The sequence below is a fragment of the Conger conger genome, chromosome 4 (genome assembly GCF_963514075.1).
Source record: "Conger conger chromosome 4, fConCon1.1, whole genome shotgun sequence".
NCBI lineage: Eukaryota > Metazoa > Chordata > Actinopteri > Anguilliformes > Congridae > Conger > Conger conger.
Genome location: NC_083763.1, coordinates 69,086,627 through 69,109,917, shown reverse-complemented (window position 1 = coordinate 69,109,917; position 23,291 = coordinate 69,086,627). Strand labels below are relative to the sequence as shown.

The following is a 23,291-nucleotide window of genomic DNA, read 5'->3' as shown; positions in this document are numbered from 1 at the left end:
GTTGTAAACTATAGCATGGGAACTCTTTCAATCTTTTGAAATTATGCATGGCTGAACATTCGAAATTAGTTTGTGCATCTCCCTCGGGCGCTGATACAGACTTGATTGGGGCAAGGCAGACTGCGTGTGCTTATTTATATACGTCATTTGGGAAGTTACATAGCCAAGGGAAGTGGGGGAAAATGAGTTGATTTCTTTCCAAATTATCACCCACCCATTGATTACAAACGAGGTGATCTTAATCAACAAGTTGCACGACCTCCTTGATGTGCTCACAATGTCTGCTCGCACTCGAAATAGACACGAGAAGATATACATGCATGGGTTTTTAAAAAATCGAATGGCACAAGCAACAATCTATATAATTATCATCATCTGCTGCTTTTCCCCTACTGCCAAAGAAACACTCCATCCATTTGCAGAAATCGCCTGCGGAAACGTTACATCAAAACTAATCATAACGATTAAAATCAGCTTTTCTGTGCAAGAGAAGGGCAATAGGCAAGTTGGAGGCAGGAGTGAGACTGTTTTATGCAGAAATTTGACGAATCTTTTTCTAATAAATCTATTAAAATTACATCAATTTTGAAAGAGGCCGATATACTGCCTCTGATCGGTTAATTTAATTGGAGTTTTATTTTTCAGATTGGTTCAGACTGGGGTAGAGGCATGAGCTAATTGTATCCTGATCTTTGCCTTAAGGGGTTTCGAAGCCCTACAGCAAGTATTCTCTGTATTTTGTTCTGTCTACCTTAGCTAGGCTATTGCATTTCTCTCTAGTGTAGCGAGGGAAGCAGATCGCGAAAGAAATCGGAGGAAAAGAAAGGTGAAAAAGACCCTTGATGTTCATCAATGTTTCAGGTAAGGACTGATAGATTTGGTTTGCTATTATTTGCTGAGGCTGGTAAGGCTGGGACTTTTTGGGCGCAGCTGCTTTTACGCATGTGCCAGGAGAGAAGCGCCACAGTTGTAACGAAAATAATTTAACCACTTCCTGGGAAAATGTGTGCGGTTAATTCACAGTATCAGTTTTTAAATGCTGACGATCGAATATAAGAAGCTTGGATTATAACTCGAAAGAAAATACTCAGACCGACGAACAGAACCAATGCGCCCTCGGTCTGAATTGGCTCCTGGCTAACATAGCTCGGGAAAATACAGTGCTCTTTTTGCGGAGTGCGCTTAAATCCCACGTTTTAACAATGCTCTTCGATTTCGGCTGAGGCTCTGAACAATTTTTTTTTATTCTTCTATGCCAGTTCCAGTTCCGAAATGCCCCTGATCTGCTAAAAGAAAGACGCCATTGTGGTGGAGTAAATTTGCCGGAGGGTTCTTTCTTCTTCTTTTTATTTTGTTAACACAGGAGGTACCCTACCTATTCCACAAACGTCAATGCAGATCCCATGAATCACCTCTTTGTACTTACCGTCTTTTTGTAACGAGACCCCGTCCTTTGTAAACCCAAAATGTATTCGTGTTTGCTTGTGAGGGAAGCGTTCGCGCCAGTGCAACCAAAACCCTGTGCTGGGATTCTCCGATGCTACCCGACACTAAATGATCAGAGAGCGTGGACTTAAAGTCGAGATTTCATTTCATTCCTGTATAGGCTATACAGTCGGTAAATTAAAACACGGCAATTAGCATCCGTATTAGGCTATTTAAGCTACCGATTCCGAAATCTGATATGGATAACGTAGCCTATGTCGTCCAAAGGTAGAGTTACTTCTTGTTTCCGGAAAATTGTTAGCTTACTTCTGAAATGATTTGTTGTGAAGTCGGAACGACGTCGAAGCATTAGGATAGATTTTTCGTGAAATCCTTGCACAGTTATCATCGTTTAGTTGTCTCTAGTAGCCTATGCACTGGTAAAAGCCGTTTGGGATCTTTCGGTATCTAATCTGTTCACACTAGTTGAACCCGAAATCCTCAACATATATTTTCATGCTGCGGGGAAATGTAGAGCGGGAGATGATTCGCCAGTCCGCTATGTTTTCACACCAAGTTGAAAGAATCGCTTTCATTGCTATTGTAACTAATGTATACGAAAGTGAAGAATCAATTCAAGTTTACGGTTAAGTTTAAATGTAACACTAGTCGCAAACGTGACCGTTCAATTTACATCTTCGGGAGAAAGACCGCTTCACGGTTTCAGGTTTTGCCACCTGCATGGCAAAAACATTAATCAAATGACATGAACTGCATTTTACTTGTCTCCAACTGTTTTTCTCCAAACTTTATTTTTACAGTTTGCAGTAGTAACGTTTACTGACAGCTAAACATAACAAACCGATTCTCATTATGCGGATACTGGATGTTGAACAAATGCCTTAATCGGTTTTATTTTCTGAGCTGTAATCGATTGAATGATGCATTGTTTTGACATAAAGGCTCTTTATTATCCAGTAGCACTGCATTTGCGTGACTGGAACAATAGCTGATGCCCAATGAGATCACAGATGTACACTAGGGGTCACTCTCGTGACTCCGAGAGAATTCATCTGTCACGTTGCTCTTACAAGTTTATTTCAATTAAAATAAAATGTATACGTGTTAGATAAACTATTTTTGTGCACTGTTATCCGACAAAAACTTGGAATGAGGGGGGGGTCGTCTATTCCTTTCCTTGGGTGGTTTTATAATTGACATTGGACTTCCTTCTCCTTCCTACAACACCGCCTGTTTCCAGACCCAGTGTTAATACATTATCGATGTAAATTGATCCGTCTCCCTCACCGACTTTGAATGTAGGATGAACTTGGTTGTGGTATTTACCGTTGTTTCATTGATCATAAGAATTGTTGTCATTATTCAACAGCAGTTGGTTGCCTGGTACCCATCCCCAAACTGAAGCTGGCCTGCCCGTAACATACCCGTCTCCAGAAATTATGAAATGTAACTTGTATTTTACCTGACTTTCAGGAAGTTGAAGGCTTACTCCAAGGCGATTGGTGGATTTATAAGCCCATGTCCTTATTTGTTTTCAGGCGTGGCTAAAGTTAGGAACCATAGTTACCTCCACAGTAACCACAAGCGATGATTTGCGGTTTCCTTTCTGCAGTTGTGGTAATGAATAGGAAGACCAGGATTGGTCCGTTTTATGGGGGGCTGGCATAACAGGAGGTTGCGATTCGTCAGTGCAATGCGGGACAGGTCTAAGGGGAGGACAGGATTGGTTAGCATAGCCAAGTGCAAGAGAAAATATGGGACCCACCATGTGAGCATTCAATTCACAGAATCCTTTAGACTCACTGGGAATCGTTGAAGTAACTGCAGTTCTAGATTGGAGATAGTATATGTGTGGTATCTGTGATGTTGAACTTGTGGGCAGGTTACTATTTTAACTTCCAGCAGGACGCTCAACAGTGTTGTGTCTATACATTTGCCTTATTTTAATGGCATGTGTGTCATCTTCCAAGTTAATTGGTGGGGCAAATCGCTGTTGAATATTTTCTCTACTGTGACTGGTGCATTTAGATGCACAATTAGGAAGATGCGATGGGCCAAATCCCATGTTTCACTACATTAAACTAAAAATGAGTCCGATCAAAGTCCAATGCTTAGAGATAATTAGAGGCCATTGCATTTGTTTTTTATTAATTTTTTGTTAATAAATACTGCTCAGAATAATTTTTGCATTCTTGGGGAGGGGACGTACTGATGATAATTTCTGAGTAAAATTCAATGTGTTGTCTTGCATTTTACAAATAATGCTCAATTATTTCAATGAATGAGCACATTTTATCTCCAGTATTCAGCTTGGTGTACTACAGTTTCCCACTATATGGTTGGCATTTATATAGCGCCTTTATCCAAAGCGCTGTACAATTGATGCTTCTCATTCACCCATTCATACACACACTCAGACCGATGGCGATTGGCTGCCATGCAAGGCCCCGACCAGCTCGTCAGGAGCATTCGGGGGTTAGGTGTCTTGCTCAGGGACGCTTCCACACAGCCCGGGCGGGGGATCGAACCGGCAACCCTCCGACTGCCAGACGACTGCTCTTACTGCCTGAGCCATGTCGCCCCCCCCCCGACATACATGCTCCACAGAGTCCAATGTTGCCAGGTGTTTGAAATATAATTCTTCAAACCCACCTCTACCCATCCCCCATCTCTAATTTACTCCAATAAAAAATGTTTTACTGTAAAACATTTTTGAAATACCACAAATTTACTGGTCAGTCCACCCCACCTGGCAACCCTATGTTTGACCTTTCCTGCACAGCCCCCCTTGGTGAACATTGATTAGGTGACCGTATTAATTGTTCCGTCCTGAAAAAAAATCTGCACCCAACTTAATTTGCTGGTCTTAACTTAATTTGGGACTCCACAGGAATGTAAAAGTACACTATTGGCCACTGCTGCGGGGCAGATGTTAAGGTTATTTGAGGTAGCTTGAGGAACACCAGAAATCAGTTGAGGCTTAATGGGTGAACAAACTAACTCTCCTATAGGGCTGAAATCATTTCTAGCAGTTTACTGATTACTTTTTTCTTGGTCACTGGAATGATTCAGCCAAGCCACAGTGCACTGTTATCTTAGCTTTTGGTAGAAACTGTAAGCAAGTTTTGCTGAAATATGTGAAAGTATTTTCAATGAACACTAACTGACCAACTGAATGCTGATCAATAGCTTTCTATGACGTATGGGCCTAAAGTGATCCAAAATACGCTTTGAGAATACTTGTGATAATACATTTGCCTAGAAAAGTAATTGTATACATGGCATCACAGGAGCTGTGAGAGATTACATTCTATTTCCGGTTTTACAGAAACAGTTGATTTACTTGAATGTACTCTATATTACAATCATCATTATCGGCATTACATTACGCACTGAAATGCTAGCACGCATCTTTCTTGCAGTGTAGCATAGTTTAGACTGTAGAGTAAACACTTTTCAACTGTCTAGAATCTGTTGCCCCGAGCAATCCAGTTGTTTGGCATGTTATTAATAATGCATTGTTGAATTCATTAAACTAAAAGTGACAGCTTGCTATTTACTTCAAGAAATAAATATATTTATATGTGCATATTCAAAGAAGCTCGTCGCATTGTGTGTCCATTTGTCTTCGTCTTTCTATGGGCACAAACAAAAGAGTGGCTAATTGCTGATTATAAAGCAGACGGGTTGTGTATGAGATTACACTGTGCACTGTATCACGTACGTGAACCTAGCATCGCGTGTGTGACACGCACAGTTGTTCCAGCTAGTCGGTTGGGCTAGTTTGTTGTGCGCAGATCACAGCAGCCGTTAAGTGCGTCTGGGGGATTCCCACATTCCATGTTGATGAGCCCTGATTGAAAACACTGATCTGACTGGTGCCTTTCCCATCCCGCCGTGCGTGGCAGATGTTTTCGGAGGGGGTAAGTGGTAGGCCGCTCGCACGGATTGCAAATGACAGGGTTCTCCGCTGACGGGGTTCTCCGCTGACGGGGTTCTCCGCTGACAGTCTGGGGAGATTTGTGGAGATGGTGTGCTGTTTTTTTCTTCTTCTTCTTCTTAGGAAATACCTCCCACCCCTCCTTAAATGAACCACTTAAATCCAAATGTATTTACACAGTCCATTTTACAAAGGATTTGTTGTAATATGCTTCACTGCATAACCCCCCCCCCCCCCAGAGCAAATCAAGGGTGATTGCGGTGAGGTAAAACTCCCTTAGTGTAAAAACACTGGGAACCAGACCCAATCGGGGGGGGGGGGGCATCCTCATTTGGCTGGCTCAGGATGTGGGTTCAGAAGAACTAACGTGCCCAAGTGAGTTGTCAGTACAGCCAAAGCATATACAATATCCCACAAAGGGTGTGGGTGATTGGACATGACCACAGGTATGCTGCGGGAGTCTTGTAGCCTTCTGGGGGACTCCGCTAGTGAAGGAACTCTGTCTGCGTTGTGGTTAGCCTTGTAAACGTCGTCTACAGGGCATGAGGGGTGAGGTTGCATTGCACGTAAGGATGTCCATCAAGGAATGCGATTATTTGTGTTTTTGTTGTTCTTAATATTGACACTTTCTACTGCAAGCACAACTGGGTCTGCACCAATTGCTTAGACCAGTAGCAGAGCCAGGAAGTCTTTTCAGGGGGTTTGAGATCTCAAGTGGGACACACTTTTAAACAACTGGGGATGGGGGGGGTTGATGGCTTGAATAATTACCATTATAGTTTTCCACTTATCTTCTGTGTCTTTGAATTTTAGTGGGGGTTGGGGCAATATCTATGTTTTATACATATTTGAGGTGTATAAAATGGTCTGATTTCCTTTTGAGAAATGGCCCCTTTTCTAAGTGACGCCAAACGGCTGAAAATTTGTGCAAATGTATAAAATTAACTGTGGAAGTGAGCAATATTTGGCATCTATTGCTAAGGCAAAATCCCCTGCTGTCTTGGGCATATACTGAATCAAGAAAACAACATGATGGGGGAAACCACTAAATTATCACAAAGCCTTGCATAGTTCACTGTCTTGTGTTGACATAGAGTTATGGGAAGAATATATTGCTGTGTTCTTTTGTTGTGTAAGTTATTCTGTCAGTTGTACATGGCATACATTGGCACTCAGTAAAACGTTTCTATATGAGCTGGATGGATTGCCTCCATATTCTCATTTTATCGCATGAAGGAAATTATTAGTTGCTATTTTTGTTATTCAATTGTCGTGAATTAGGGAAGTTCAAAGATGACATGATACATCACAGGGGCTGAGTATGGGAATAAATTTTGTTGATTATATATATATATATATATATATATGAAAATCTCTCTTTCTTTTGCTCTCTTGACAACTATCTTGTTAATTAATCCTGTGCAGTATGACATTTTTTATGGCGCATGTAGATTTCACAAAACCTGACAATTTCCCCAGTTGGTTCTCAGAAAGATTTTCCCCTCCTGCTTCTGAAGAGATGCTGTGACAGGAGGTGGTTCCATGCATATTTACAATCTGTATGATATGTGTACTGATCAGCTAAAGGGGAAAAACAGAATTTATGTTTTAAGGTGCTTTCTGGCTAAACCGGATGCCATTTAACTGTGATAATGGAAGATTTTGGTTGAGGCTCATCACCGATTTTCCAAAGACCATCTGAAAGGGTTAGCACAGGACCCATGAAGCTTTTTTTTAGCCTGTTAAGTGCTGTCGGTTTTCATTGTGCTTCAGCAATATCGGCCTTGGTGCCATCTCTTTTTGCATGTGATTCAGTGCTTCAGGTGTGCACTTTGGTGGCCGGTGCACTTTGACGCTGAAAGATGCCAGTGTCGTTCTGTTTTGTGCAAATTCAAACACGGCAGAAAGGGATAATGTGGCAAGCTCGTGTGCAAAATTACCATAATTCAACATTTAACTGCAGGATGAACAAATGCGATATTGTTTTAATCATTTTTAGGCAAGACCTCATTCTGTTGTTATTGAATGCCTCCATTAACACCTGGGGTGGCTCAAAGCTCCATGTCCCTAAACCTGTAGGGCATCCGTGCTGCTGTGGCTCTCTCTCGTCTTAAAAGAAAATTGGATTCTCAAAACTACCCACACAAAAACACATGAATCATTTTGTTTCAGTTATTCGTTTATTCACTCAAAGCACTGCACTCGTGTGATATACATGTGCACTGTCTAAATGATACCTTCCCAGCTTTGATTTGCATGAATGTTGTCTGGAATAAATTGGGCTGAAGGCAACATATGTTTGCGGGGTTTCAGAACAGGGTTGGTGTTGTCAAAAGTATATTAGCTGATGCAGCTAACGTCTGAAGGGAGAACGGTGGCTAATGGATTGTAAGGCTTTTAAAATTCAACACTACAGAAGAACCCCCCCCACCCCCCACCACCACCATTTTTTTTCAAAGCAAGGTTTATTTCAAGTAGATTTTTAGTTTCCCATGAGCTTTTCGAACAGCTGTCATTTGTACCTTTTGATTGTGGTTTGAGTCTGAATTGGAATCGAGTAGCTCAATGCTTCTTGGTGCAGTTTTCTAAGTCCAAAAGCCTCAGGTCCCACAGAGCCATATTATATAGACGCATACATCTACCTTCATTATGTAACGTGCTGTATAATCATTTGTTTTGTTTTTTTTGGTTTGTTATTTTTTCAAAAATGAGCAGGGTTATGCTGTATTGCAGCTGTAATTGGTTTTTTTTAAATAACCAGATTTCCCTCTGCACTTTGCTGATGGCAGAAAAAGAAGATGCATTTTGAGACAAGCTGGGGTTGAATTAAAACTTTAATGTACCTACTGTGTATTAATTGCTGCCCAGGTGTAGTTTGTGTTTTTATTTGGTTTTAAGTGGCTCCACCAACCCCCCACCCCCTAACAGGCACCTGCAGTAAATTATACACCATCGCCCTGCGATTCTAAAATGTATGAGCACACAGCTCAGACCAGTCTTTAATACCGATTCATCTTCCACATTTATTTTCAATTATTTTACAAAACCATAAACCTGTAAGATCACCCTTCAGTTTTAATGTTAGGACTGGGGAAATTTTTCTTTTTTTTTTTAATGCTCATTAAAAACTGCTGTGGAGCTCAGAGTGTCTCTCCGGGCTGTCTTAAATGAGAGAATACTGGAGTGGTTGGCGTGGCGATGAAGTGGACGGGCTACAAAGTGTTCCCACATGCAAGGCGACCCCTCCACCCTCCCCGCCCCCTCCACCAAAGTCTCTTTCATGGCACTCCCGACGCCTTCAGACCCGTTTCTGCAATCACACCTTGGTGTTAATTTCCCCGGGTCGCCCAATTTTATGACACACCACTTGTTCTTTGTACGAGTGGAGGGTTTTTTTTTTTTTTTGGTTTTTTTTTTCCTCCAGAACTTACTTCCTATCTCCACAGATTAGTCAGGGAACAAATTACCTGCATTCACAAAGCAGGGCCGCAGCACACTTTGCCATGTGCACCGCACAGATCTCCTTTTGAAGAGCAGGCGTGTTATTTTCTCTGCTGGCCTTCAGGGCCTCTGCCTTGCAAATCATTATAAAATTAAATTTAAAACCATACATGTACTTCTGCCTTCTGTTATCACTATCTGCACAAGCCGCATACCAATCAGCCCCGGATCAGACGGCATAGGAAAGGTCTGCTCTCCGAGGACAGCTAATTGCTAATTGGGTATCTGGGTGTGAAACCAGCTCTGCTAACGAGAAATAAAACACGGAGGCTAATGATTATTTTTTTGTTGTGTTTTTTTTTTTTTTTTTTTTTTTTTCATTATTTTCTTTTGCAAGACGGTCCTTTCTACTGATGTGCCTGGGAGCTGAACCGAAGAAACGGAAGCATTCCTCCTTCTCTGTCACTTGCTTCTCTCACTTAAGAATTTTGCATATTCAAATTGCACATCGCATTGTGTTGATTTAGTGGTAATAAGCTGGGTTCTGCTGGGAGAATAATGTGAAAAACTATGGATGTTTTTCAAATGGTTTAACAAATTGTCTCATTTTGCATTTTAAATGTGTTTATATGTATTAACCTTGAAGACTGTCAAATGTATGCTCTTGTTTGTTTTTTTTTCACCAAAATCTGTACCTTTCTAGATTTGTTAGCAAGTAAAATATTGAAATGCATGCTCATATTATTTGTATTATTGAAGAAACAATGGAACCACTCCTCAGTGTCTTAAGAATTGGACAATTGAATATACAATTGTATAACCAGTTTCAAACGTTTGGGCCAAGAAATCAGTCCAAAATCACAATTTGTGCATAACGCATATATTGCAGAAATCATTACTTTGGGATGTGCTGTGACAGATTGAAAGTTGCTATTCGCCATCAGTTGTGGCCGTTGTTTCTATAAACCTTATGCAGGCACAAAATCATTTGCAAATCCTTGGTAGCACCACAGATCTGACTCAATGTCACATTTGCCTTCTTGTTGGACTCACGATTGAATTCCTGCAACATTACATATCCTTGAGGGGTCTCATAAAACTTGACTTAATACTTTGAAAATGTGTGTAATGCCAGAAATCTTTTTTTATATTATTTTTTTGTGGAATTCTGCACTATGTGAAAGCTGTCTATCTAAAGGATGATGAACTCTGATGAAATGTGCATTATGCAGTTTGTTCAAATTGCCCAGGGGTCATTATCCCACTTAAATGAGGCTTTACCAGCAAAAAGCATAATTATAATCAAATTTGTTTCAAAATATCTGATTCTGCTGCAATGGAAACATTACTTATTGAATGCTAAGTATTCCAAGCAAATACTCCAAACTAATAGTAAAATTGAGAAGTGTGTTGCTAGAATACCTATGTTAAAACAAATCCACTATTCTTGCTCAAGTGCAGCTACGTAAAATTCCCATGTTTCTACATGCCCGTGTTCATGTGTTCTCTGTACCTGGTGTGTTGCCTCCTAGCCAATCAGAAGTGAGTATTCATCTAAGCCGCTGTATAAATGGGATTTAAAGGCCAATCCCCATTGTCTACCTTCATTTAAAAAAATAACAGCTGAGATGGATTATTTTCATGTATTGATTTTGAAATGCTGTGTCTTGGACTGTAAATGGCAGGGGTTTTAGCAACAACAAAAAACGACATCGGAAGAATGATGTATACAAGTCATATATTACTCTAAGGAAATCAAATATAATGCTTTTTGGAAAACTGTTCATGTTTAGAAAAAAAAAAAAAACAAGAACCCCACAAGTGATGTAAGAATTTCCTCTGAATAGCAGTCAGACAAATCACTTGTCAACCTTGAGGACCACTGAGATGTGTGACAAGTAAAATGCAAAGAAGTATGCCCATTCTCTGCTGTGTTGATCATGCTGATCAATACAAACTTGTTTGTGATTATCCATAGAGTTGGGGAAAAAGGAGTCATCATTGGCTTTGAGTCATATTTTTGCGCAAGCACTGGGTTTCCCGTTACTATGAGCATACAGTCAGTTAGCCAGTATGTGCGAAAGTGAACTGTACTGCCCTCCAGTAAGCCATTGGGCCTCTTGAGAGGGCCCCGGGCATTTGTGTGCAATGATAAAGAGAGCCTGTGAGGTAATACATTGTTAATTTGAGGTCATATGGCCAGGGGGTATTTTATTGTAGATGTTAAAGGCAGACAACTTGCATTTTTGATGTTAAAATAAACTAACTATCATTTTTACCTTGGTTTAGCTCAAACTTAAAAACAAAACAAAATAACAGGTTTTCAATATCATTTCATTTTCCAGTTAAGTTTGTATATTGGGTCTGTACAGAACATGAAGAGTGAATATTGCATTACATTTTATGCATATAGCACATGTTCTTACAGATTGTATTTGCATACAGTACATTTACACAGCTCGTTTTCTGAAGTAACTGAGGTTAGTGGGCTGTGTGGGCTCATTGGTTCAACAGCAGTGCAACTGGGAATCAAACCTACAAACTCAAAGCCTAGTTCACTGTTCAATTCAATTTTATCTGTATAGCGCTTTTCACAGCAGACTGTCGCAAAGACCTTTTACACAGTAACAGAAAGGCAGAAAAATGGGAAATATCCGCCCTAAGCCCCCAAATGGCATATGAGGTGTACGACTCCCTAGTAGAAGAAAAGTCCTCAAAATAAGCAGTACAGAAAACTGCTGCTCTAATGTGAGCTTTATTAAATCAGAGGAGCCTTTTTTTTTTTTTTTTTTTTTTTTTTTTTTTAATGTATTCTCGATGATATTTATCATAATGCAAAGGCTTGGCTGGATACTTAATTCTGATTGGCTGGGAGGTGAATTCCTACATTATTTTCCCATAAATGCCAGCTATGAAGTAGCGCAGGCTAGAGCTTAATCACGGTTCAGAAATGAGGCGAATGAACGGCATGACGGGGTAAAGTGAACGTGGACAGTGATCATTTTGATCAGAAGAACTAAAGGCCTCTTCCGTTTATCGGTTCCATGGATTCCTATGGGAGCTGCTCAATGGCGCATGAAGCCGGTTCATGGAGGCTGCCATGTTTGACAGTGAGGTTTTCTTTTAGCACCAGAGGTGTGCCCTGCCTAAACATGAAGAGATGAATAGAAATGGAGGGGGGGGGGGGAAATCATGTCTTCTGTGAAGCCCAGAAGAAGAAGAAAAATAGTCTCTGGAGAGTAATTGGATCAGTATGAAGAAATTTTAGAATTTAAAGTTTGTCCAAAATAGTATAATTTTACCAGGGTGAATTCGTATTTTTGAGTGGATTTCAATGGGGAAATTTGCTTTTAAAAAACCAGCCGTGCCTCTGGTAACCACTTCTGTAGGAATGTCAATCCCTGGTACAGTGTGGAGGGATGGGTCCCACCACTGCCATGTCAAGCAGAGCCTGCTAGCTGTCCATGAATGACTGCAGAGAGTAGCTAGTCTAGTTGGCCTTCTGTAGCCAATAGCTTGATTTGGGTTTGCTGACCCTGCAGATAAAATGGCCTACAGAATCACCCCATCATTCACAAGTAGAAGATGTATTCCTTAAAACTAATTTTGTTCCTTTTTATTTCAGAATTTAAAAGTTTATAGTTTAGCCTCTTGAATATAATTCCATGCTGGGCCAGCTAGCTATCTGCCTGCTGAGACCAACTAAAACCCGACTGAATTTTAATATCAGCTTGGTAACTCGAGTGACCGAAAATCCAGCATAAAGCTGGTCTGCGTTCTAACCTGGTTATGGTGGACTAGAAAGATATTAGTTGCGTACAGGTCCGTACGTTTGCTGTAATATCAGAGTAGCATCTCCATTGCGATAGAATTGCATACTTTTAATTGCATGTTTTGATTCTAATTGTGATTCTTGTTGCTACGCGGTTGTATGAGCAGGGTAATTGACTCAGGGCTGCGCATTATGCAGTTTGAACGCCCTTTGCTGAGTGTAATTGCCCTTGGCCTTACCTCTGGCAATTTGTACACATCGTCGGGCATTCAAACTACATAATGCGCAGCCCCTTGATCATTACGCCTTACTAAACTGCAAACTGCGAGTGGGCAAGGGTCATTTATAATGCAAATTGTACTATTCCCTAAAAATACTATGTGACCCTGTGTGGCTTCTCTTTGCATGATATTGATTGGTCTGAAATGGGTCTACATACAGCAGTTCCCATGCATGTCTATATTTCAAAATAATCATACAATCATTAATAGACCTTTTGTGGACATCCATTCATTTGTATAATGTATAGTTATGATATAAATTTTATGTTCACACACGTTGCAGTATGAACAAGTAATACACTACAGAAATGGCCAATTCCATGTGTAGCCAGGCATTTCACTTTCACAGTACTGAAGAAAACTACGTTTTAAGGCATTATTTATAAGGCTGTTCATACTGCTTCTACCACCAGCATTTGTTGTCTTTGTTTTAAGCCTCCTATTATGTTTGGGGTCAATTTGACCACTTTCAGTGTTTGACATCTCTTAAAAATCTGTCAACCTTTTTTCATCTTGATACTGTATGATTTTTCCATCCATCCATCCATCCATTATCCATTATCTGAACCCGCTTATCCTGATCAGGGTCACAGGGGGGCTGGAGCCTATCCCAGCATACATTGGGCGAAAGGCAGGAATACACCCTGGACAGGTCGCCAGTCCATCGCAGGGCACACGCACCATTCACTCACACACTCATGCCTATGGGCAATTTAGACTCTCCAATCGGCCTAACCTGCATGTCTTTGGACTGTGGGAGGAAACCGGAGTACCCGGAGGAAACCCACGCAGACACGGGGAGAACATGCAAACTCCGCACAGAGAGGCCCCGGCCGACGGGGATTCGAACCCAGGACCTCCTTGCTGTGAGGCGGCAGTGCTACCCACTGCACCATCCGTGCCGCCGCATGATTTTCCATGTTTACCATTTAATACCACCAAAATAGAAAACAAAAAACCATAAATCATACAGTATCAAGATGAAAAAAAAGATTTTTAAGAGATGTCAAACACTAAATGTGGTCAAATTGACCCCAAACATAAAAGAGGTCAAACTCTTAACATAATGGAAGGGTTAAAAGGATTAATCCTTTATTATTATTATTATTATTTATTTATTTTATTTTATTTTTTTTTTATAAATCTGTGGTTTTGAAGTAGGAGTTAAAGCCTTCGTTTTTTACACTCACAAGCCCCAAGCTCATCCCTAAACAAGAAATGTAGGCCCTACATTCTCTCGCAGAGAACTTTGCCAGATTACAGGATTTTGATTGGTCACCCTGAAAGCCGGACTCCAAACAGTTCAACCTCACAAAGCCACTATCGGGTGTTGGCCTGAGATGTGTGTCGCGAAGGGTTGTCTAAGGTCAACGGTGCAAGAAAAAAAAAACGTGATTACGCCTCCTCCTGGCAGTTTCCTATGAGTAGTTATGATACTGTACATTCATATCAACCTGGACTTGACTTTAACTTTTGGAAACATTAGACGCAATGTTTTTTTCCCAGTACGCTTACTGAATTGACCACGCTTATGTCACATTCTATTTATAAATTCTAGAGTTCTCATAGGACTGAGATTCCAGGGACGTAAAATTCTGACCGGAATAATAAACGTTACACTTTGAGGACTGACGCGGCTCTCTTGTAATGCACATCATTTTTACATGTCATCGTTGATAGAACCTGATAAACCTACAGTATATTGTTGTGGAAGATTCTTATTTTGCTCTCGCTGTGCGGCAATATTCCAAACTAGGCTAATGTCATCACTGAAAATGTTAATCCCGCAGTTACTGTATAAGTTATCTTTTTAAGGTCGGTGAAAAGGAAATATCAGAATATCCATAAAGTTAACGGTGTTTGAAATGAATTCTGTAAACTCTCGAATAAGTTTGGATTGGTACGAAGGGCTGCATGCCGCTCTAATAATTAGCAGGTGTGAGTGACTATGGGTTTTGTTATTTTATCGTTGTAGGAGTTATTGCCAATAAAACGTTATTGGAAAGTATATTACTTCGCAGGAACTAATCGGTCCAATATTGGGTACTGTAGACCTTTTCTATGTGGAACCTAGGTTTATCAAAACGCCTCCCTTTTCTTTTTTGGAGCGTGTAGTCCCTGTACCTTTAAGAAGCCGTCTGCCTGTAGCTGAAGGTCACTAAATACAAAAGCTCTTAGCGCTGCGGTCCAATATAGCGCATGCGCCCTGCCCGGGGACTGACAGAGAGACTGCAATATGGCGAGAATGCCTGGCAGCGGAGATTGCTTCACCGACGCAGAAGGGACAGAAAATGAGCAAATGAGTAACCTGGAAAGAAGCGACGAGGAGGAGGATGAGATTCAGGAAATACAGATAACCGGTGATGAGGAGGGCGAATATGAAGATGATGTGGGGTTGGAGTGGGAGGCAGAGTGCGTGGACCCCGAAAACTGTTCCGCTGTGGAGACGGAAGCGGTCCTTATGCGGAATAAGGACCAGTGCAGAGAGTTGGACTCGGTGACCGACCCGTTTCACATCCCGGAGCTGGACTCGGAGCTGGAAAGCGAGCTACATCGGTCAGACCGTTCACGACTAAGTGAGAATACTCGTTTAGCCACCAGGTATGCGGTCAGAATCTTCCGGGAGTACCTGAGCGAAAAATCCCAAAGTCCTGACTTTGAAACTATGGACAAGGAGGCGCTGTGCAAGGTGCTCAGGGCTTTCTATGCGGAGGCGCGTTCAAAGAGTGGGCAGTTGTACAGCAAGTCGTCTTTGATTAGTATTAGGAGCTCACTGAACAGGTACCTGAATGAACCGCCTTACTGCCGCACTCTGGATCTGACTAAAGATCCCGAGCTGAGAAGCGCTAACCTGACTCTGGCAGCGGTTATCAGAAAGCTGGAAGAACAAGGTGCAGGTCCCGTCGTGCAAAAACAGGCAATTACCCGGGCTGACTTGAGGAAACTGTACACGTCCAGTGTATTTAACTCTAACACGCCTTTCGGCTTGCTCAACAAAGTGTGGTTCGAAACCTGCATGTATTTCTGCACCAGGGGACGGGAGAATCAGCGAGAGCTGGAGGAGGACTCGTTCGGACTCGCGATTGACGAAGATGGGAGAAAGTTTATATACTTCAAGGCGCTGGGACCGTATCACAAATCCAGATCAGCGTCATGGAGCAAAAAAAGAACAGACACTGACGACGACAATTTGCCCCGCATGTATGAAACTGGCACGGAGTTCTGCCCCTACGCGAGCTTTGTGAAATACATTTCGAAACGGAATCCGCTTTGCAAGGCATTTTTTCAGAGACCGCGGGACCATTGCAGTGAGAGTGACATGACTTGGTATGAAAACAAAGCGATAGGGAAGAACCTGCTCGGCACTAGGATGCAAATGTTATCGAGAGCTGCCAAGCTGTCAAAGACTTACACTAACCACTGCATCGGCGCCGTCTCCATTGCGACTTTGAACAGTATCGCGGGCATTGGGTCAAAGTTAGCGCCTCTGCACGTTGCTCCGGAAACGGCCAATGGGACCCAGCATCATTTCCAACTGGTTGTCCCCTATGTCCACCCGATAGACAATGGCATAGAAATTAAAGCACAAAAAACGACAAAGCGGCTGCGGACAATTTATCCTGCAGACGTTTCCGGACCGGCTTCCCCAAAAAAGCTTTGTGTGCGACCCGCGGAGCACGGTGGCGAATCCCCCAGCCTGGTCGCTGCGAGAACTGACCCTCAGCCTGCCGCTCCACTCGAATCTAATGGGCAGACGGTCTCTCCATCGCCGGCTATTGTACTGCCAGCGCAGGTAATGACGATTCGCCTCTCATCATACTGCGTTAACAAAAGTTTTCCAAGTCGTAGGCTACTGTCCTTGTAATTATGTTCCCTGGTGGACAAGCCTTTGCTGCTTTTTATTAAGGCGTCAAAGCGCAATTGCATATGCATCGTTCTTTTGTCATTGTCACATTTTCGCCGGCATGTAACTTCCATGAACTTTTTTATGATTTTCATATCGGTGCAAAGTAGTGTTGTCCCTGGCAAATGGCATATTGACGGTGACCTTGAAATGAAATGCAATCGCTTTGGAGATAAGGAACTCATTTTTATTTTAAACTAGACCGTTTGAGGCACGAATTGGTGTCAGTTAATTTAAGAAGCTGGGTTAGGCAAAGGCAAATGAAATGATGCTTGTTTTTGCATTTTTGTCACCTGTCTCAATGTAGGTGCTTTTGTAAACGCTGTTTGCTATTTGTATTTATTTCTTATTCAATCCGTTGTATTGAGTCAGGTGGGGATTCTTTCATTTTTATAGCTTCTGCAAATATAGGAACTCCGAGGTATTGTTGCGAAGGCCCACGTGTTTATGTGAAAACCAGCTTGTGTACAGTCAATTTTAAATGAACAGCCACTTTACAAAGTGTGCGAGTCTTGCTGTGAATGACTACATGCTGAGGACGAATATTTTAACTGCACTGCACCACTGCTGGGCTTCAAGAGAAAAGCCCAAAGGTAAAAAAAAAATAAAAAAAAGAGAGGGGTGGAGGGGGAGGGGGGGAAGTGTGAGTATGTGAGAGCAGTAGAAACTAATCTCTGTGTTGATGAAATAATGATAGAATTCTCAGGTGTAGCCTCAAAATGCAAATTATTTATAATGACACGCGGGAGCCCAAGGAGACCAATTTTGAAAGGCGTTCTTATTTGCCTTGTGCAACGACAAAACGGCCTTGTTCAGAATTGACTTCCCTTGCAGCTCTTTGGGGTTTCTCGTTGTACCGAGACCTGATACAAGTCTTTCTCTGCAGTGGGGCTGGCCAGGCTCTCTGAAGAGCCTTGATCAAGCTTGACTCAACCTTGTGGAGTAGAGAGAAAAAAAAAGGTCAATGTGTATTTCGCAAAGCTCACTGACTGTTGGCCAAGGACTGACTTCAGACCTGTCCAATTGCGGTGATGGATTTGCAGTTTTCTGGGTTTCAAATCAACCTCACTGTGGAGCTGTTTTTTTTTGTTTTTTTTGTTTTTTGGTTTTTGTCAGCTATCATTCCCACAGTGTAGGTATCTTAAATGCTTACTGCCAGGTGTTAATTTGATCAGTTCTGGTACGTGATGAAATGACAGTTTAAATATAATTAATTTATCCAGTGAAATAAATAAATAATTAATAAAAATAAAACCCCTCCAAGGGACATTTTCTCAACAGAAACTTGGTTACTTTAGACTGGTTACTGTTCTATGGATTCATGTTATCTACATTAGTGGTGTATGACCTGTAAGAATTTTTGCTCAATGTTGCAATTTCTTTGTCAATAAGCCGATGGGCTTACAACAACCTTATTATACACAATATTTTTTTTATTTTTTTTTTAACCAACTTTAACATTTAAAATGTTAATTAGCCCAGCTAAAAATATTCAAGAGCATGATGTCTTCAAATGGGAAATTATCATGGAATATCTGCAGTTCCTGTTTGAGCATCCTTTAATTGAATCCTAACAACAGCGGACAATGTGTATGTAATACTTAAAGAGATATGTCCTTAGGAGACAGTATATGGTAGTACAAGACTCTGTACTAATATTGGCGAATGCACCATTTTGCTACTGTACAGCAAGGGAAGGAAAATAGTGGGATTTGGTAACAGAAGTACATGCAGAGTATCCGTGGGTAACCATTATCCAATCTCAGGGGGTAAGCATAAAACAAAAAGAGATGGATGGTAAAATAACGGTGGGGGTTAATCCGCAATAAGCATGAACAATAAGTCTGATGCCTATTCAATGTTTGTGAAGCTAATGGGACAAACTGAAAAGCGGTACATTGTGATATTTGGGGACTCTGCTGGTATAAAGTGGTTTTCTTTACACCTGTATTTCTTTGACCTGGACCCAGTTTTGTTTTGTTTTCCACCAAGGGCCTGAATTAAGGTTATAAGCAAGGAATTTTTTTGGAGTTTCAGTTTAGTGTCACTTTTTATTCATTTAAGATTCTGCAAAATGTGGATCTAATGGTCATTTACTGGTTTGGTTCAGGAAATGGGGCAATGAAATGACATTGTTGCTGTGGTCTAGGTGTTATTTTCTTAATCATAGTAGATGACTATTTCTCATTTCCCAGAGAAAATAGCATACATATAAGGCTGCATATGCTTCCTGCATAAACGTTTAAAAAAAGAAAAAATTGTAAAGATAGTTTTTAGTTATTAAAAACTAAATTGACTGTGCCAGCTTTGTAATCCTTGAGACCGTAGCTCCAAATTCAGTGGGGTATGAAGATAATCGCCCTGCAGGTAAATGAGATTAAGAGGGAATAGGCTGTGTCTGACATCCAGGTCAAGGTCTTAGAATATCACTTATGTTTTATGAAATTGAAATGTACAAAAAAAAAAACATGGAAATGAGAACCTTTTTTTAGGCAAATGGCGCATTTAAAAAAAGAAAATTTAAAAAAAGATGGCACAATTTCATGTGGATGTCTTTTGTGTGTAAACAAAAAAAGGGGGTTAGGGGGCTGGGAGCATGCAGACTGGGGTGGGAACATGTGTTGTGTTGGTGCAACACATAGGCACGCTTTCACCCCTAATTTTGACCCGTTACCCCCCCCAAAAAAAAAACTCACCTGAAAGGTGAGCAATGCCCTGTTATCGTTCATCCATCCTAGCCCCAGAACACAACGCTGTCTGACGGCAATGGGTGCAGCTGCGTTGTGTCGGATATTACGTTCCATAAGAGTTCAGCGCAAGACATCCGTTCGAAATCTAAACCGGAGCGTCACGCGGGCGATGTTGGCATTTGGGGCGTGCTGTGAAAAATGGAGGCTGTAGGGAGCCAGGGCGGCGCACGGCTAAAGTAACGGACCTCGATGCTGGCATCCGTTTGTTACAGTCGCACACCTAGGACCGGGGTTCCATTCCCAAGACCAAGTTCGGTCGGCTCTCGCGGAGCGGCATAATCGGCCTGCCGCTCTGAGGGAGGGACTCGGCGAGGGTTCACTGCGCACAACCGTGCCCCGGACGCCTCGGAATCACGGTCACGGGCGGGACGATGCGGCTCGAAGAAGGCGTGTCGTTCCCGGGATTGCTAGATCCTTCCGGGGGCCGCCGAGGGACGGGGTCGTTGGGGTCGTTGTTGTAACGTTTTAAATTTTTAGAAAAATGCTAATTGTGAATCATTTGCTCCAATTGTGACATTTCATATGAGCCTAATTCAAGCACAAAATCCTTCGCTAACTTATCCTTTGATAACGCTGATTCTAGTGACTGGGTGCTTTGCGTTTGCTTTCCTTTTGGACTCACTTGGACTGTGTAGATATTCCTGAAAAAATACATTTAATTCCTTCGTTGCACAGAACATGGTTTAATACTCTGTGTGAAATACCAGAGGTTATACTTTTTTTTGGAATCGGTTGTATGCACTGTTGGAGCCATGAATATGTAGAATATATGGTCTTTAAAGGCCAATCCCCACTGTGTCTACATTCAGTTCCAAGAATAACAGGCAGGCAAGTCTATCCTATCCACACCACTGCTGAATTGAACAACATAACTGCATCCAGCTGAGAGATTATTTCCACAGATTGATTTTAAGATAAGTATTTGGACAGTGACACTTTTTGAGCCTTTTTGGCTCGGGCTCCAGCACATGCCCCTCCCCTTTTTTGGGACCAAAAGTAATTGGACAAATTACCATTATCTTAAAAGTTGTCATTTAGTACTTTGTTGCAAAAGGTTTATTGTATGTATGTTTGTACTTTCTACTTGTTTTTTTCAGGGGCTTTGTGTCTAAATCTTGTCTTCAGAAAGCTAAATGCATGTTCACTTGCTAAGATCATTCCTCTTTTTAGCGCTGAAAAACTCATTACTTTAGCAGTATATTTGGGGTGATTGTCTCGCTGCAATGTGAAGTGCCATCCAATGTGTTTTGCAGCATTTGGTTGGATCTGAGCAGGTAAGATATTTCTGTACACATCAGAACTCCTCTTACTTATTCAGTAGCTGCCATACATGCCCTAGCCATAACACTACCATCCACTGTGTTTCACTGATGGAAGGAGGGAGTCTTGATGCTTGTCCCATCTCTCTGCAAGACTTTGTTCCAGAACTAGATTTTTTTCATGTACTTTTTGGCAAACTCTAACCTGACCTGATTCTGATCTTGAGGCTTACCGGTAATGTTAGGTTTAGGTTTGTGAGGTTCGGGTTAGGGTTGCTGGTGTAGCTTCTTTATGGTAGTCGTTTGACACATCTACAGTAATTCTACATCCTGGAGCATGTTCTTAATCTGTTCAACAGGTGAATTTTTTCCCACAATCAAAAGTATTCTTCAGTCATCCACTACAGTGGTTTTTTTCCATGGTCCCCCATCTTGTTTGCTATTGCTGAGCTCACCAGTGCATTCTTGCATCTTGATGTATCGAAATGTTTATTTTGACACACCCATTTTTTTTTGGCCATGTCACTGATCAATTCAGATTTCTCAGTATGCTTTATTGGCATTGAAACCTCATTGGGCCTCATGCTGAGACCAGTAACAGACTCCAAATGCAAATTCTACATCTACAATCAGGAAATGGCTGAGCAGCCAATGGTCCAATTACTTTTGGCCTGCTAAAATGGTTGAGGTTGGGGAGGTGGGTCTATGTATAAAAAGGCCTGTAATTCCTACACTAGCCTCCCAATATGGATGCAATTTCATGTCCTATCCATGGTTTCATTGCAAATTCAATGTGCTGGAGTACAGAGCCAAAATAACAAAAATTATGTCATTGTCTAAATACGTGTAGACTGCACTGTGTCTTGGTCTGCGAATGGCGATGATGTATGTTAATAATTTCTCTGAGTGGATGGAAATCAAATTTAATGCTTTTGGGAGAAATTTTCTTTACCAATGGCCTAAGATGTCATGTTCCATAATCTCCTCTGAATATCTTTCAGATGAATCGCTTGTCAGTTCTAATGCTAACTGAAAAGTATGAAGAGTAGAATACAATGAAATGCATTCCCGATCATGCCAATCGATACAAACTTGTTTGTGGCTATTCCTGGAGTTTAAAAAAAGGAGTTGTCATTGGCTTTGTGTACTTTGTGTACTTGAGCAAAAACTCAGTCGACGATTAGTCTAATTTTTGTACTAACATTACATTTCCTGCTCATATGAATATACAGTCAGCTAGGTAGGCATACATGTATGCATGAAAGTGAACTGTACTACCCTCAAATAAGTCATGCCCAGGGGCATCTGTGTGCAAGGATAAAGGAAGCCTGTGGGGTAATACATTGTTCAATTGAGGTCATGTGTGCCCGGGGGGGGTGTATTTTGTAGAGGTTACGGCAGACTAGTTAAAATGAACTTACTATGATAAAAAGTTGTCCTGAAAATGATCATGTGACCCTGTGCTCATTTCTCTTTGAATGGTTTCCAAATATTGATTAGTCTGAAGTATACATTGTACAGTTGTATCCATCTATTTAGACATATATTTGTAAATACATAGTTATATTAATAGGATGTTTACAGACATTGCAGCATATGCAGAAATGACGCATTTACAGTTGAGAAGGGCAATTCTATGGCATTTCAATATAGCAATAAGTCCAAAAAAGATTTTATTTTATGTCATTGGCTACTTATAAGGTTGTTAGTTCTACTTCTACTGCTTTTCTTTTTTTTTCCCTAAACCCGTGCCACTGTTCACACCTCGGACTCTCCAACCCTTTTAATTCATCCCTATAAAAGAAATGTACGAGAAATGATCGGTGCCAGATTACCGGATTCTGATTGGTCACCCTGGAAGCCGGACTCTGTTCAACCACGCGTAGCCATAGCTTGTTAGCAAAATGTGTGTCGTGATAGGTTTTCTAAGGTCAACGTTGCATAATATCTACCAAGGATACAAGTGAGATTAGGACTCTCTGGTCGTTTCTTGTAAGCAGTCTTTCAGGACAATTCCTGAAGTTAACTGCACAGATTTTTGTTTCGACTATTGATGAATTAGAGGGGGAGCGTTTATCGGCGATTATCATGGAGGCAGAGTTGTTCTCTGTCCTCGGCAGCAAGGGTGCCATCCGTCTGATGAGCGGTCCCCCGGTCCCAATCGCCATCCCAACACGCCGCGTTTTATTTATTTTCTTCCCTTTCCTTTCTCTCTTTCTTTGGCGCCACTCCAGACGGATGGTGCCCTAGGCAGTCGTTTATAGGTTATTTACTAAGCCTAGAACCGGCCCTGGACACAACTTGTTACGGCCGTTACACATTCATAGAGTAGATCATTTTTACACGTTTAGACCTACTGGTGAGATCTTCCATATAAACCTAAAAAGTATTGTTTTAAAGTTGTGGGTGGTATAACAGACTGCTTAATACGTTTCTTTCGTTTTGATTGTGATACAAATTCCAAACTATAGGCTGTTGTAACTGAAAATTTGAGTCAC

At 41.4% G+C, this 23,291-nt stretch overlaps 1 protein-coding gene across 2 annotated transcripts in view; it reads left to right on the top strand.

The window, feature by feature from the left end:
• The first annotated feature begins 326 nt into the window (after nt 1–326).
• Nucleotides 327–23,291, top strand: part of kctd1 (potassium channel tetramerization domain containing 1) — a 42,060-nt gene continuing 19,095 nt past the window's right edge. Inside the window, exon 1 of one of the 2 annotated variants that reach the window (XM_061240919.1) lies at nt 327–861. In XM_061240919.1, coding sequence (XP_061096903.1) covers nt 853–861 — 9 coding nt within the window. In that variant the 5' untranslated portion in view covers nt 327–852. Of the gene's footprint in view, nt 862–15,116; nt 16,674–23,291 lie in introns of those variants that run through there. The other variant, XM_061240918.1, reaches the window with a different exon arrangement.